Source organism: Herpailurus yagouaroundi, unplaced genomic scaffold (genome assembly GCF_014898765.1).
Source record: "Herpailurus yagouaroundi ecotype Mexico unplaced genomic scaffold, PumYag 250, whole genome shotgun sequence".
NCBI lineage: Eukaryota > Metazoa > Chordata > Mammalia > Carnivora > Felidae > Herpailurus > Herpailurus yagouaroundi.
Genome location: NW_024412467.1, coordinates 18,391,648 through 18,407,730, shown reverse-complemented (window position 1 = coordinate 18,407,730; position 16,083 = coordinate 18,391,648). Strand labels below are relative to the sequence as shown.

Sequence of the window (16,083 nt, the reverse complement as noted above, 5' to 3'; positions counted from 1 at the left end):
GGGGGGCGCTGCTGGGGGACGGCGGGAGCCCGGGCCACGCGGAGCAGCCGCCGCCGCAGTCCTCCTCGGGCTTCCTCTACCGGCGGCTCAAGACGCACGAGAAGCGCGAGATGCAGAAGGAGATCCTCTCCGTGCTGGGGCTCCCGCACCGGCCCCGGCCCCTGCACGGCCTCCAGCAGCCGCAGCCCGCTGCGCTCCCGCAGGAGCAGCCTCGCGGGGAGCCCCCTCCCGGGCGGCTGAAGTCTGCGCCCCTCTTCATGCTGGATCTGTACAACGCCCTGGCAGCCGACGACGATGAGGACTGGGCGTCGGACGAGGAGAGGCGGCAGCCCGGGCCCCGAGGAGGGGCCGGCTCGTCCCAGCCCCGGCAGCCGCCCCCCGGCGCGGCGCACCCGGTCAACGGCAAGAGCCTCCTGGCCTCGGGACCCGGCGGCGGCACGTCCCCACTGACCAGTGCGCAGGACAGCGCCTTCCTCAACGACGCGGACATGGTCATGAGCTTTGTGAACCTGGGTAAGGATCTAGGGTAGCGTAACGACGAGAACTCCCTCCCCTTAACGGTCTCCCGGGCCCCGGGAGGGAGACGAAAGGGTGGAGGAGTCCCTGGCACGCGGGGCCCTGCTGGCGCAGCGGGGACGCGAGGGCAGGCGGGCTGCGCTCCCTCCACCTGCGCGGCGGTGGGCTGCACGTGCGCTCCCCCGCGCCGCGGGCGGGGCTGCGCGCTGGGGCTGCGGGCGGCGGCGGGCCGGTTCGGGGCGTGAGGCTCCCGGAGTGCGGCGTCCGAGCACACTCCGCGCTTTTTCCAAGAACTCCCGGCCGGGGCTAGGTTCACTCGACTTTAGCAGAAAAGTCCCGCCCGAGCGTAGCCAGCTGGGAAGGAGAAGGCTCTTCAACACTCCTTCCCCTCCTGATTTTTTGTTTGTTTTTTGTTTTTTTGCACCCTTAAAGCTCTGAGTACCAGTTTCCCCACCGGGACTTTTAGGGAATCTGATGGCGATTTAGAACTTTAGAAACTTGACATGATTGTGCTAAGTGGTATCCAGGGAATTGGCGCAGGAGGAGGGTTGCAGAGGAAGGTGTCAAAAGGACCTCGGAAGGCACGCCAGACGGGGCTCGCGCGGGTTTGGGACCGGACCCCCCAGCCCAGCTGGGGTAACCCGTCCAGGGCCCTAGCTCACATGCCTTTGACCACTGCCCCCCCCCCCCCCCCCAAAGGCTGAACTTTTGATAACTGCTGCCCAAGACGCACGGGCAGAGAAAGGGTGCGGGTTAGGGGCCGGGGTTGGGCGCTGAGCTGGTCTGAACTGGTTGCCAGGCAACAGAATGGAAATTCAAGGGCGGCTAAATCGGGCTCCGCCACAAATGTTCTGTGGCAAACCCGGACGGAGTCACATAGCCTTTTTTTCTCCGAGTTTTCTCATCTGTAAATGAGAACGGTGTAAAGCAGACTTTTTTTTTTCGGGATCAGTGCCTCCGATCTATGCTACTCTTCATTCATAAATTCACTCAGCTTAGCGTAGGCGAAGGGATGTAGGGGACGCCGTCTGGGCTGGGAGGAATGGGGGTGCGGTAGCCACGCCAGGGGTGGGGTCTCCGCGGACGTCCTTTCCCGTGTGAGACGCGTGGCCCTGCCCACGCCCCAGAGTGGGTTACCGGACACTTGTCCAGACCGCGTCAGAGATGTACGGACATTTGACATCATTGAGTGACAACTATGTGAAATATTTCGGCGAGTTATTTTCAAGTATGTCTATGAGATGACTCTCAACTCTGCTGAGCTTTGGGGGAAGAAAGGAGTGGGGGCCCAAGGGGGAGGTCAGATTGGCCTCCAACTGGTGCAGAAATCCTCCTGGGAAATACATGAAACAGAATCTCACAGGGAGTGGAGGCTCAAGGCCTGCCGATCTTGCTATTTGCAGTGCCAGGAATTCTGATTGGACAAGAGTTTTCACCATTTATTGGGACCACAGCCAAGGTTGAGCCATCTCCAGGAAGCACTCTGAGGCTTCTCATTGCAGTCAGTAAAGTTGGCGGGGGAGGGGCGGCTCAGAGGCCGGAGCTCTTCTGTCTTCAAGCTTGAGGGCTTCTTCTAGAAGCTCCGTGAATTCCACCTCTTGCCATCTCCCTCCCCTCAGTTTCCTGACAGCCTTGGGGACATGTTTTATTGCCTCTTGGGGTAGTCCCAACTTGGACAAAGTGGAAAAAGAATGGCACTTCTGGCCCCTTCACGGAGAATCATGTTAGGGTCTCCAGAAACAGTTCCTGGGCTTAGACCATGGTTCTAACCTTGGTTGGCCATTGACATCACCTGGGGATACTTAAAGACCTAAGGGATGCTGCGGGGCTGCTCCCCAGAGCAGTTAGATCAGAGTCAGTGAGAGTGGGCTCTGGCATCTTTTTTTTTTTTTTTTCTTTTTTTTGAAGAGCCTTTGGTTTTTCGGATGTGCCACCATGGTCAAGAAGCACTGAGACATGAGATCCTAATGTTTGAAGGAAATCAGATCAGCCCAGTGAGAAGAGCAATGCTTCCTTATGTCAGTGGCTCCCAACTGTTGCTGCACATTAGAATCACGTGGGGGCTGTTAAAAATCCTGGTGCTCAGGTGGAACCCCCCCATCAGTTAAATCAATGTGCGGGTGGAAGCCAGGTATCCCTCATTTCTGAGATTTCCCAGGTGAATCCATTGTTTGGGAACCACTGCCTTAGGTGGTACTTGAAATTGTTAGAGTTGGCCAGATGCCAAGTTTGTAAAGGGCGGTGACTTTTAATGTGTTTAAGGACCTCTGAATTCTCATTCCTTGCTTGTCTGACCTTTCCTAGTCTACAGGTGAACATTGGTTCTGAGTCACACTGCTTGACGCTGGTTGTCCACCAATCCTGTTAAGGTGATGGCTTGACATAGTATCTCTTAACATAAGGGAAATTTCGAGGTCCAAAATATACCACTGAAAAATTCTAAGAGAATTCAACAGTAGTGTAATTTCAGGCCTGGGACAGGCTAATCTGGAACTGGATGAGATTCCTGGGTAGGGAACTTTGCCCCAAGCCCCTCCAATCATAGCCCTGGGCTTTCCGACTACAAGTCCTGTCTGCAGGTCCGGTCCTGGACTCCACATGGGCAGTTAGAGGGGGAAAACTTTTCCAGGTAAGTAGAATCCAAGTCCCAAACCATGCCACCTGCCAGTCCAGAAATTCTATCTAAATCCATTTAGCAGTAAGAAAGAGAATTTCATAATGAGAGGCTAAAATGTGGTTAAAAAAATCTGATCATCATAGCTCTGAGCATAAGGACAGTTTACTGGAAGAAAGTACTATAATTGCTTAGCAATGTGGGTTCTCTAAATCAGGATGTTGGGAGAATTCTGCAGATTTCCATGTCCATGGCATGTTCGCTGCTGCATTACATGACTCATTTGTTAAAGAACCTACAAAAAGATACATGTTTTGAAGTACTTGGATACCTAGTGGGGTAGGTTAGGTTTATAAACAGAGTACAAGAGAAAGTGTTACATGGTGGTAAACATCTTTCTTCCCTGGGACCTGGGAATAATTTACTCATGAAATACATTGGAAACAACCTGAACCTTGTCAGCCAAAGTGGCTATCAGAAGTATCAATCGACAGAATTAAGCACCCCCCCCCCCCCCATCCCAAATGCTGGTCATTGGACCAGCTCACTACTGTTTCTTTGACTGTTTTAAACTCTCTGTGGGTGAATAGGCTGGAGATGTGTCCAGCCTCCCTAGTGCGAACCGGTTGGTGTAGAGGCTGCCTGGACTAGCCCAGTGCACTCGTGAACCTGCATTCAATCAGGGCCACCAATGCCATTTTCTACTTGTTTTCTAATGCTAAAAATGTCTTGGCAGTCTAATAAGCAAGCCTGCCAATTTGGTGACCTTGGAGAAGTATCCTGAAGTATCCTTGAGGTCTTAAAATTCGCCTTCTTAGAAAAGCGTTCTCTAACCCCTCTATAGAAATTAGTGCCCTCCCCACCCCCACCCACTTCTTTACTGTCACAACACCCTGTTTATTTCCTTGGTTGCACTTCTCACAGGGGGTATTTTTTAAATTCTTCATTTAAACTTCTTATTTCACTAATCTGGAAGGTCTGATCATTTATAAATGGTGTACCTGATTTTTATTAAGTCAAAATCATTTGAATTTGAAGTAAAGACATTTAGGACATTGAGGTTGATGGTATTCGATGTATATCATAATACTTTAATAATCTCTCTTTAATTAGTTACCCATGTGTATATTTCTAATGTGCATCACATTTGAGAGTAGTGGAAGGGTTTCTGTAAATCTCTGCATTTCAGACTTCATTTAGTTTGAATTAATGAGGTGTTGATCTCCAGATGCTAGAGTAAAATGAAATAAAAAAAAACCCAAATTATGCTCAGAAAAGGGAATCAGTATGTATTAGTACAAGTAACAAGAAACTTATTGTACTAAAAATACTGGCAATCTTCTGAACAAAATTACCCTTGGGAAACATAAATTAGAAGAAAAATGGAATACTCCCTACTTGTATTTGTAACCAGATACACTGTACTGTCTCTTTCTCATAAACATAGGATCAGTGGTACTATTTTTCATTTAGGCTGTCTGTACTTATGAAGATTTTTGTTAGCAGAAAATAAATCCCTGCCTGCAAGCTACTCACAGCAAATATAATTTGGAGAATTTGTTTGCAAGAGTGTGATTCAAAGAAGCAGTCGATGTTCTAAACAGATTTCAAATAGTAAATGTGAAATTCAGTGGTATTTCAGCAAAAAAAAAAAAGTTGTACAAAGTGTTCTTAAACTCAGATCAAAGGGCAAGCAGATATCATTGTTTAGACCTCAGATGGTGTTTCCTCTGGTCGTCCTTCTAAGAATGGGTATAAATCCTTTTTAAATGTGCTGAATCATGCTTAGTTCCTCTACTTAAGAGCTTACCTCTGATTAGCATGGAGGAAGGATTCCTACTGATATTAAAAAAAAAAAAAAAATTGTGTGGGGGGAGGGGAGCCGGACTGAGTTCAGCACTTTATTCAACATGTACACCTTATCTTCAGAATTTAGCTACTTTTTTTCTTATTTTTGTTTATTTTTATTGTTTGTTTATTTTTGAGAGAGAGTGTGAGCAGGGGAGGGGCAGAGAGAGGGAGATACAGAATCCAAAGCAGGCTCCAGGCTCTGAGCCATCAGCAGAGTCCAACGCGGGGCTTGAACCCACGAACCGTGAGATCATGACCTGAGCCGAAGTCAGACACAACCAACTGAGCCACCGAGGCGCCCCCAGAGTTTAGCTACTTTAAATGTTGGATTTCAAAATAATATTTTACTTGGATGTGGGGGTTGGATGGGTGCATGCTGGGTATCAGAGGTGTATAGCCGACTCAGAGGTGACAGTGCTATCATCCTTGGCTCACCCTTCCTCTGTTGAAGGAGCTGAGTTAGGGAAAACGAAGAGGGTAAAAATTTCTTGGATCGTTCACCAGTTTTGTCTAATTTTGTTCACAAGTCCGTCCTTTGCTTCCCATCGTGTATTTAAAAATGAATGAGTCCATACAATGCTTATTTTAATAAAAAGCCTTTATAGCCTTCTCTTAATTTTTCTGTTTTGAGCCTCCTCCTGCTTCCCCTCCCCCACCCCCTTGTTTGAATTTTAGTTTCTTTCCTATCCCTCGGAGCTTCCAGCAGGGGAAGGAAAGCAGGCAATACAGATTTTAATCAGGTGATTGTGTTCCTGACTAGAAGCTTCCATGAATACCTAAAAGTCGTAGAAATCAGTAGAGAAACTAAGAGATGAGCAGTTTACAGCTGTTACACATTAACCTTTCGGTCCAACCCTCCCTTGTGGTCATTTCACAACCCAACCAAAAGCCCAACAACATGGCTGCCCTGGCCGCAGGGTGTCACCCAGGGGCTGGTATGACCCAGCTGCTGACTTCTCCTGTTCTCACAAAAAGCTGACACATTCTTCTTTGTCTGTTTTCATCATGACAGCTCAGCTGCTTTTATTCAAGCGCATTCTCTCCTCTTATAACACCCTTACTGCCTCTCTAACACCCTGACTGTGCTCACTTCTAACTCTTGCCCTCTGGAAATTTGGAAGCCAGAAAATGGCTCCAGTCTTCCCTGGAATATAGGAAAGTGGTGACAATTAAGGAGAAGGAAAACCATTCTCATTAAATTTTTTTTTAATGTTTGTTTATTTTTGACAGAGCATGAGTGGGGGAGGGGCAGAGAGGGAGGGAGACACAGAATCCAAAGCAGGCTCCAGGCTCCAGGCTCCAGGCTCCAGGCTCCAGGCTCCGAGCTGTCAGTACAGAGCCCGACGTGGGGCTGGAACCCATGGACCTGAGCCGAAGTCGGATGCTCAACCGACTGAGCCACCCAGGTGCCCCTAACCATTCTCATTTTGATGAAAAATAGAGTCACTAAAGAACCAGGGCCATCACCCTCTAAAGTTTTTGAGAGTGCCAGAAATTCTTAGAACTCAGAGGTGTTCCTGTTCATCTTCCACTGGAAGCATTGGATTTTCCAGTAGTTCACTGAAGTTGATTGGATTTTTTGTTCAGTTACTAGTGTTTGGAAAATACTGTTCTCCATCATTTTTCCCCACCTTAAATGTATAGTATTTCATTCTGCTATGGATAAAATTAGAATCTGGAGCTGGCTGGGGGCACAACTCCCTTCCATAACATTGTTTTATCTGGGGAAACGTGCCTGGGCAACAGACACCCCATTTTAAAGCAAAGTTTTCACTATAATTGATAGGGAGTTTGGGATTAGTGGTAAACTTGTTTTGTAGATCATAGAATTTAGAACTTTAAGGGTTTTTTTTTTTTTTTTGCATATCATCTACTCACTTATATTTGCAGTTAAATTTGATTTATTCAGGACCAATTCCTCTTCACTGTTGTTACATCTTAAGACTGAGGGACAACCGCAGAGAGATCCTAATGCATCAGAGGAACAGGGCCATGGAGCCCTCCATCAGGCAGGAGTGGATAATTAAGGAGAAATTACAAAAGCTTGCCAGAGCACTGTGCTAGGCGAGAAGTGGGGAAGCCCAGATCTGAAAACTTGTGGGTTTTCTCTCCATGGGTAGCATTGTCTCCTAGAACTCTGCTTTTAGAAAAGAAAAGGCAGTACAGGTCTATAAATACCACCTTGTTTGGCATGCTGAAGCACCGCGGACCCCAAAGAATTGTTTTCTGCTCTGAAAGTGAGTTGAAAACCAGGTTGCTGTGAGTGGCATTGTTCCACTGATGTCTGCAGGCACTGATTCTCTTCCCACCCTTCCCGTGTCCATTATGAAAATGATTGAGTCCATAATAGAAATGATATCTAAATGACATCAGGTAATTCCTTGATTGGTCCCCACGGCCTTGTTATCTCTAACTCTGTCCCAGATGACCGGGTAGAAGACTCTCCTCCAAAGCATTTTTGCAGAATGAGGCTCTGGTTCCGAGCAGGAGAGCCTTACTGACTTTCAGGTTCATGGGCATACGCCCCTTGATTACTGATCCTGCTGGATAGGTTGGGATTGTCCTAGGCCTGAAATGTACTGGCTCCGTATTGCTGATTTTATGTTCAGATTGTTTTCTCATCATCACAGAGCTCGGTGGGGGGGGGGGGGGGGGGGGGGGGGGGGGGGGCGTGTGTAGTTGCTTTATTGCAGGCAGAAAACAGTGTCTCCAAAGCACAGCCAAGCCGTGAGCCCTCCTCATGCTGAACTTTGATATCCGCCTCGATCCTTATTATGACTCTCCTGCCACTTACCCTTTTCACCTTGTCCAGAATGTGACTTCCAGCCTTAAACATCTGTGTGTGTTGATTGTTGTTCCTGTGTTTACAGTCTTGTTGGTTTCCTGTGCATGAACACGGGCTGGCAAAACATTCTGATGTGCGTATTAGAGCATGAACTAACCATATCATTGGTGTGAGCTATTTTATGTGCTGATTAGGTTGGGAGATTTTTATAATTGGCCTTGCTTAAGTCTCTGAGACCAGTTATTTGCTCTCCCCTCTTTCAAATCTGTGAATTACATTTAAATATTAGAGAGCTTTGTAAACTACAGAATTAAGGACTAAAAGTTTTACTTGGCTTTGGTTTTTCCAGATTTTATTTGAACACTCATGTAAGAGTATGTTAACAGAGAGGTTGTACATTAAAAAAAAAAAACACTTTATTTTTGTAGAGCAGTTTGAGGTCTGTAGCATAATTTAGTGGGAGGTCTAGAGATTTCTCATATATTCCCCGCCTTCGAATGAATAACTTCTGCTGTTGTCAACATTCCACACCTGAGTGGTGCATTTGTTATACTTGATGAACCGACCTTGATCATCAGCACCCAGAGTTCATTTTTCACATTAGGGTTCACGTTTGCTGTTGTACGTTCCCTGGGTTTGGACTGATGTATGAGGACAAGTATCTGTCATTACAGTGTCACGCAGGGTCATTTCACTGCCCTAAAACTCCTCTGTGGAGAAGCTGTACATGTAACCAGAAAAACAAATCAATGGGAATATGAAAATTCAAAATATGCAGAGCTTGTGGGGAGAAAAATAAAATGCTTTTGTTGAATAATGTTTTTGTGGTTTTACCACATTGGTGTAGAAATAAGTGATGTTGATGGACTCCATGGGCCTTATTTTGTGCTTCTGTGTGTTGACCCCAAATCCATTAGAAATCCCTCCCCCACCTTTTTTTTTTTTTTTTTTTTTTTTTTAAGTCTGGGAGTTTAAAAATCTTTTTTCCTCCACATACTTTCATTGAGGTGTCTGTCACCATAGTACCTAGACAATCCCTTAGGCAGAGATATGAGCGATTAAATTTCTCCCTGGCTTGTGCCCTGTTTGATCCACACTCTGCAGGATTTGGGGGAGTCATGCCTGAAGAATGAACAAGAATTATAGGAATTCTGTGCTTGTAAATTATTGAAATTTGGGGGATGGTTAGGGGAGGGATGAAGTTTTTTTTCCCTTTTTTCTGAAAACGTATTAAAACGTAGTGTGATTTTGGATAGAGAAACTCACAAAAATACGCTTTACTGGCCCTAGAGGCAGGGTCAGGAGACCTTTAAAGGTTTCCTCAGGAGAGACTGTTTAGATCAGATTAAAACTAAATTAATAGAGACTCCATAAATCCAGAGGTCTTTGTAAGTGGTCTATAGATGAGACTTATTTGCTTTGAACTGTTTTCTGTGAGATAGAGCTACACAGATTAATGGTAAATAAGAAAATGCAATACCAGTATAAGCAAGGAACATGGTAACTCTAAAAGTGCAATTGAGCAAAAAGCGATTTATTTGACATATTTTGGGAACTTGTGGGCATTTTTTTTTTTAACAAGCATTCTACAGGTGAGACACTTTGTGAATTCTCACCACTTCTCATACAGTTCTCCATTTTAGTGGGGTATTTTCTCACTGAATTGTAGCTAGATCCCCTTGCTCCCTCCCTTCCCTTAAGAAACCTCTCGAAAAGAGGGATGATCTTGGGGCCATGGCTGTATCCACGGGCTTGAGAAAATTAGCTTTGGCCCATAACCCCTGAGTTAGTACGTGCTGTGGTTTAACTACCCCTCTGGTAGGATAGAAGTTTGATCGAGCCCTAAGTGAAATGATACCATAGGGTATAGGACTAAGACTCAGGGTAGGTAATAGTGAAGAGGACATAGGTACTGCAGCTAAAGATATTTGGAGAGCCGCATTTCTTCCGGGGGCCTCAGAACAGGTCTTTGCATTTTTATAGGGTCCATTTAGGGTGGAATCCCTGAACCTCAGCTTGGAAAACTGCTGCCACAAATCTGGCACCTCGGTTATTTCATCTGCTGAATTGAGGGTGTTTGACCTACCGTTATGCGTGCACATTTTTGTCATCATTATAAGATGTGGAAACTAACATAGCTGCAGGCATGTAGGTGGTCCCCAGTGCAGGTTGGTTTCCCCTCTTTCTCTTTCACTTTTCCCTTCTTTTCTTCCCATTAGTAAATTTAGCAACTCCATTGCATTTATTTCCTGTTTCCTATCTGTTCTTACAGTGTTGGTGCCCTTGGCTGTCACTGACCTAACATGGCAGATTGTACGTATCTCCACAAAGTCTGGTGGTTTTATACTGCCAAAATGACTCCTTGCCCTCTAGAATGGTTAAGTTGCGGGTTTTCTTGATGGTGCCGGGAAGTGCTTACAGCACTTCAATACAGAATTGAGGAAAGAGTGTGTGGCTAAGAGTTAGGAAGCTTGAATTTTAGTGCTATTCCTTTTTATAATACCTTGTTGAAGTCACTTACCCAAATTTATTGGTCTCTTGCCTTGTAATCTATCTTATTTGTAAAACATGACAGCACTGGCTAGGTCAGCATTTTCCAAATAGTGTTTCAGGGAACACTACGTCTCCAGGATGTTCTGCGGAATATCATGGAGAATATCATTTATATCCTAGTCCTGAGATTTACAAATCCATCAGCAGGTTGAAGCTCGGACAAGCCCGGCAGTGATGTCTGCTGATTGGATTTGCTTGAAGAAGAGCGTTTTCTTTGAATTGACTTTTGCTCTGTAACCACTTTTTGTGTCTGCCCCGGGCATCTGTGCCCCCAGATCCACTCCTGACCCTTTCCCTGGTCTTCTGTGGATCGGGTGTGGGACCCCAGGCAGCTGCTTTTCTAGTTGTTCCTTGCTCTTCTGTGACTCCAGCTCTCTCTGGATGGGCTGCCTTATTGTTCTGCCTCCCGCTGGTGGCCCTGGACGCTCTCCTTCCTGGGGGTGGAAGTGGCTTCGTGCTGCTAATCTGCAGGCTGACTCACCATCACCTGTTTGACTGCTTGGCTCTGCCACCTGCTATCTATGCCACCATTTCTCTTCATTAAATTCCCTCTGTTGTAAACACTTGCAGGGATTTTGCAAGTATTGGTTGGACTCTGATGGCTAGGACTTCTTAATCCAGCGAAACACAGAGAAACTCCAGATAGATATTGTCCGAGCTCCATGCTAGGAGTGTTCCCTGTTTGTATTTCTCTGATTCTTTATTTTTTTTTTAAACAGCTTTCTTGAGGAATAATCAATGTAGAATAAGCTGCATATTTAAAATGTACAATTTGATGAGCTTTGTCATACACATGTACCTATGAAACCATCACCACAATCAAGATGGTGAGCATATACTGAGCTGTTCTTTTAAACAATTGCCTATGCCAGGGAATGAAATAGTCCTCACACACAGGAACTTCAGTGAAAATTCCCATTTTTCATGGATGACATTGCTCTTCATGCATTCATCTTACAGGCTCTGAACATCCTTCAAGGAATTTGCTGAAGATGTTTGTAAGTGGTTATCTTGGATCAGAGAACCTTGGGGTCAAGTCTTCCTGGGGTCAAACTTGCTCTTTGCAGCTGTGATTGGCTTTTATCCTATATCTCACCTCCCATATTTATTTTAGGAAATAATAATAAAAATAGGTTGAATATCTTTTTCCAATTTTGAAATCAAGCGTGTAGGGGTACTTTTGGGTTGTTAGTGATCCTGTTGACATCTTGTTTCTAAATACTCAAGTTTAAAAGATTTGATCCTTCTGGAAAACATCACAAAGATGCTTTCCTGTGTTTCTGTTTTACATTCTGGCAATTTACGCAGGGCACAAGTCCAAGAAATTTATGAAAGTAGACTCCAATTTACCCCCAACTTTCCCCCCTATGCTCATCCTTCTCCAAATGTTCTGTAAGCTGAAGTGGAAACTGCATTTTTTTTTTTTGCAAGAAAACATAAGTATTGTATTTCTTTATGGCCTTTGCCTGGAAGAATGACTGATGTCACGTACAATCCTATTATCTCCCACAAGGCAACAACTGAGACTTTTACACGGAACATTAGTAGACAGTAAGGGGAGAATTTAGAGAAAATTATTTAGAGCAGCATTAATGTTCCTAATAGCAGTCAGGTAATGGAAGATTTTCATGAAGTTACCTGACCACACCCTGACTCCCCACCAGGGAGTCCTCATCATGCTGCTGTCCCCAGTCTTCATCTTGACTCCACAAGACTTTTGTCACTTGGACACTTTTTTTTTCTCCTTGCTCTCTAGTCCCCTTGAAAAATTCTCTTCTTCCGTAATACTGCTTGCTTCCTCTTCATTCTGTTTCTGTCCTGCCCACACCTGCTGTGTTTTGGGACATTTCCTGAAAAGCAGCAAAAGATGCAGAAGGTTTGGCAGGTGGCGCTAGACCTCCATGTGGGGCTGAGATAGCCACAGGGCTGGGGTCGGGGGGGGGGGGGGGGGGCAAGGGAGCACACACTCAGGCACAGGATTCAGGGGATCTGTGGCCACAGGGCACAATGACAGGCAGGTGCCAGGCTTTCGGGTGACCCGCCGCAGCGGTGCGGTGGCCTGGGGGTTGAGTGGACCACGGTAGTGGGGAGCCCCGCAGCTGGTGTAGTCAGAGGGCCAGATGTCAGCTGCGGGGAGGTCTGCCAGCGCTGAGCACCTGTTCATATGTTCCCTTCTGTTTCTGTGCCCTGTGTATTCAGAGTGTGGTCCAGGCACAACGGGGCATCAGAATCGTGTGGTGCACTGCACCTCAAGCTGTCTTTGCACGAGAGCTAGCTTTTTTGTTTGTTTCTGGGGGTGTATACTTTCTTAAAGTCCACCAAAAACGAGTTACTAGAAAAGTGAAATGGCAAAGCACCCCCCCGTCCCCCAGCATATACAAAATCAAGCCTCAATCTTTAACTATTGGATTCCATTGGTGTGAAATGATCAAATTGCTGTAAAACTGAACAGCCTCCCCTTCTGTACTTGTTGTGGGCTGGTGACAGTGGGTGGCTCAGACCTAGTGTGTTTGTGAGCAAGCAGCTTCTTGGACCCTGTCCTCCGTGGGCATTTGGTGTGGGAATCTATGTGTCAGCACGCTGGCTGGGAGGAGTGAGTGCGCCAGGGAGGAACACCTGGGAGCCAGGCACCCAGGTGCAGCATTGATCTCTGTCCTCCTCCCACATCCAGCCAATCGCCAGGCTTTCTGTTTGAGCTTCTGAGATAGCTCTCACTTCTATCTCTTTGCTCCATTCTTTTCCCACGTTCCCCGCACAAGGTCTCCATGATGTTGGCCTAGACTTGTGTGCTGTCACCTCTGCAGCTAACCCACCCTTGCATGGCCCCCAGTGGGTCCTCTTGCTCCATAGCAGGTGTGGCCTGTTCTCTGTCCTCCACCCCTTCCCTGGACCCTCGAGGGGGTGCTGAATGACGCCTGAATGCCAGCCTGACTCCCACCCCTTCCAGCTTTACCTCCCACACTCGTCTTGGTGTGTGCGTGCCCTCCTCAGGCTCACTAACTGCTGTGTGATTTCCTCCTCCAGGCCTTTCTCTCCGGACTTTTAACGTTGACATTGCACAGCTGCCGATTTCCGCATTCTCTGTTCTGTCTGTTCTTCAAGCCCCGGTTCGAATGCCATGCTGTCATGGGAGCCTTCCTGACATCTGCTCACCCACAGGCCATGACTCTTTGGAAGAACGTTTGGAGCCTGGTGACCGGGCACTTTCCTTAGCGCAGAACGCCAGACGCGTGTTTGCAGATGAGCTCCATGTGGCTCACAGGAAGGATCTGGGAAGCTTGAACTCCAGTGTTGGCTCGGCCACCTACCAGCTGTGTGGATTCGGGCAAATCACCTTCAGCACCAACTTCTTGGATTCTTGATCATGTAATATTTTATTCACCATGACACCCCCCTCCCCCCCACCTGCAGGTAACTAACATGGTGCCTTACCTTCGTTGATCCTGAATAAGTGCCCACTGGATGAATGAAAGTCAGTTTGCCCAAAATAAAGTTGGTGTGTGCATGTCTTCTTTCTTTCTCCCCCCCCTCACTAATAACACCAAACACTTGAGCAAGAGAATGATAAACCGTGAAATACTGTGCAGATATGAGGAATGCTCCTTCTTTCTGTTCACAAAAGCGGTTCTAAAAAGGGACCTTGCCTTCTCCTCTCACAGTTAAGGTTCTGTGACTTTCTAGATGGTTTAGGGAAAAAAGACCTCAGGAAGAAGAAAGATTATTTTCCCTCTTTCTGATGTCATTTTGACTTTAATATGTATTAGTAGGAGAAAGAATGGCTACTAAGTCTAAATATAAATTTCCTGGTCGTGCCCCACAGAAAGCTTGCATGCGAGGAGGCGGGACTCTGACAGGTGCCGATCCAAAAATACGTATCTTGTCAGCCTCTACTGTAGGCTCGATGGCTTGGCTTACATCGTGAAGGTGTTAGACACTCTGTTTACGTAAGGGCTGAGGAGGTGACATAATGTCTATTGAAGCTAAGTCACTTAGCTCCCCATTAGGCAACAGGGAGCATTTAAAACCTGAAAACAGATCAAAGCTGTGGGCAGGGTTGAGATACCCCTGCCCAGGAGCAGCGAGGTCTGGCCAGGGGGAGGGTGGTCTCTTGGGTTGGTTGCCGGAACAGACGTGTGTTACTGCCCCACTGTATTTCCAGACCATTGGTGAAATGAATCCAGCAGAATTCAACTCTGAGCAGCCAATCCAGAGAGACTGCTTAAGTGGGCACAAGTGTGTCCAAATAGGTTGGAAAAAATGTCAAATTAGAGTAAGCACCTACAAGATGTGATGTTTCTCCTTTTATAGATGGTTATAAAAATTGTTTAAAATTAAACAGCTCTTCAGTACTTAAATTATGTGTAATGAGACAGGTAGGTCTTGGAACAAAAAACATTTTTCTCCCCTTCTCCCACTTAAATTTTGCTCTCCCTCCTAGAGTATGCAAGACATAAACACTTTTATTTCCAGGATATATATTAGCCTTAGGTTGAGGGGAGATATATTAGCTCCAGGGAGAGACACAGAGTTGATACAGGCCATAAAACTAGCAGACCCCGCTCTCCTTCACATTTTATTTGATGAATTGCAAGAGTGTAGCCAAGAGAGATGTGAAATAACCTCAGATTCCTATTTGTAAGTGATAATCTTCTGTATTTTATAATGTTTAAGACCTGTATAAATGTAGAGGAAGGTATGTTGTATAGTATATACTTCTGTTACCTGACCCCCACCCAATTAGGTAGTGTTTTTTTCCCCTCAGCTTTATTGAAGTATAATTGACAAATAGAAATTGTATATATTTAAAGTATACATCATGATGACCTAATAGAAGTCACTGTGAGATGATCACCACACTCAAACTAACTGACATATCCATCATGTTATATAGTGGCCATTGTCTGTGTCTGTGTGCTTTTGCGGTGAGAACCCTGGAGATCTACCCTTCTAGCACATTTCAGGTATACAGTGCAGCTTTAACTGTAGTCACCATGCTGTCCATTAGATCTCTAGAACTCATCATGGGTAACGAGCTTTGTATCTTTTGACCAATATCGTACCATTTCTCTGCCCTTCCCCCCACCTCTTCCCTGAGCCACAGCTTCTTTGAGTTTGACTATTTTATTTTTTATTAAAATTTTTTAAAATATTTATTTTTGAGAGAGAGAGAGACACAGAGTGACAATGGGAGAGGGCAGAGAGAGGGAGGGAGACACAGAATCTAAAGCAGGCTCCAGGCTCTGAGCTGTTAGCACAGCGACTGATGCGGGGCTCAGGCTCACGAACTCATGAACTCATGAGATCATGACCTGAGCTGAAGTTGGATGCTTAACAGACTGAGCCACCCAGGCGCTGCGTTTGACTATTTTAGATTCCATATATAAGTGATACAGAATTTGCCTTTCTGTGTCTCACTTATTTCATTTAGCATAACGTCCTTCAGGTTCATCTATGGTGTGCCAGGGTTTCCTTTTTTAAGGCTGAATAATACTCTGTTGTGTATACATTATTTCTATCCATTCATCTGTCCATGGCCACTTAGATTGTTTCCATATCTTGCCTGCTTCATTTTTTATTTTTATTTTTTGGCTCTGTTTAGGAATAAGTAATAGTGTATAATGTTGCATTATTCAGGACTTAGAAGGTTAAGGTGTCTTGGCTATCATAATATCTGTCTTTATGTTTTCCCTATTTGACCGGCTCTTGTTAGAGTCACAATTTATCTTGTGTCTGTAATACATCATCTAACTTTTTTCCTCTTGGT

At 45.8% G+C, this 16,083-nt stretch overlaps 1 protein-coding gene across 1 annotated transcript in view; it reads left to right on the top strand.

The window, feature by feature from the left end:
• Window positions 1-6: 6 nt before the first annotated feature.
• The window catches only part of BMP6 (bone morphogenetic protein 6), a 159,078-nt gene continuing 143,001 nt past the window's right edge, over window positions 7-16,083 (top strand). The window contains exon 1 of the mRNA XM_040460567.1: window positions 7-513. Coding sequence (XP_040316501.1) covers window positions 111-513 — 403 coding nt within the window. The 5' untranslated portion in view covers window positions 7-110. The remainder of the gene's footprint in view (window positions 514-16,083) is intronic.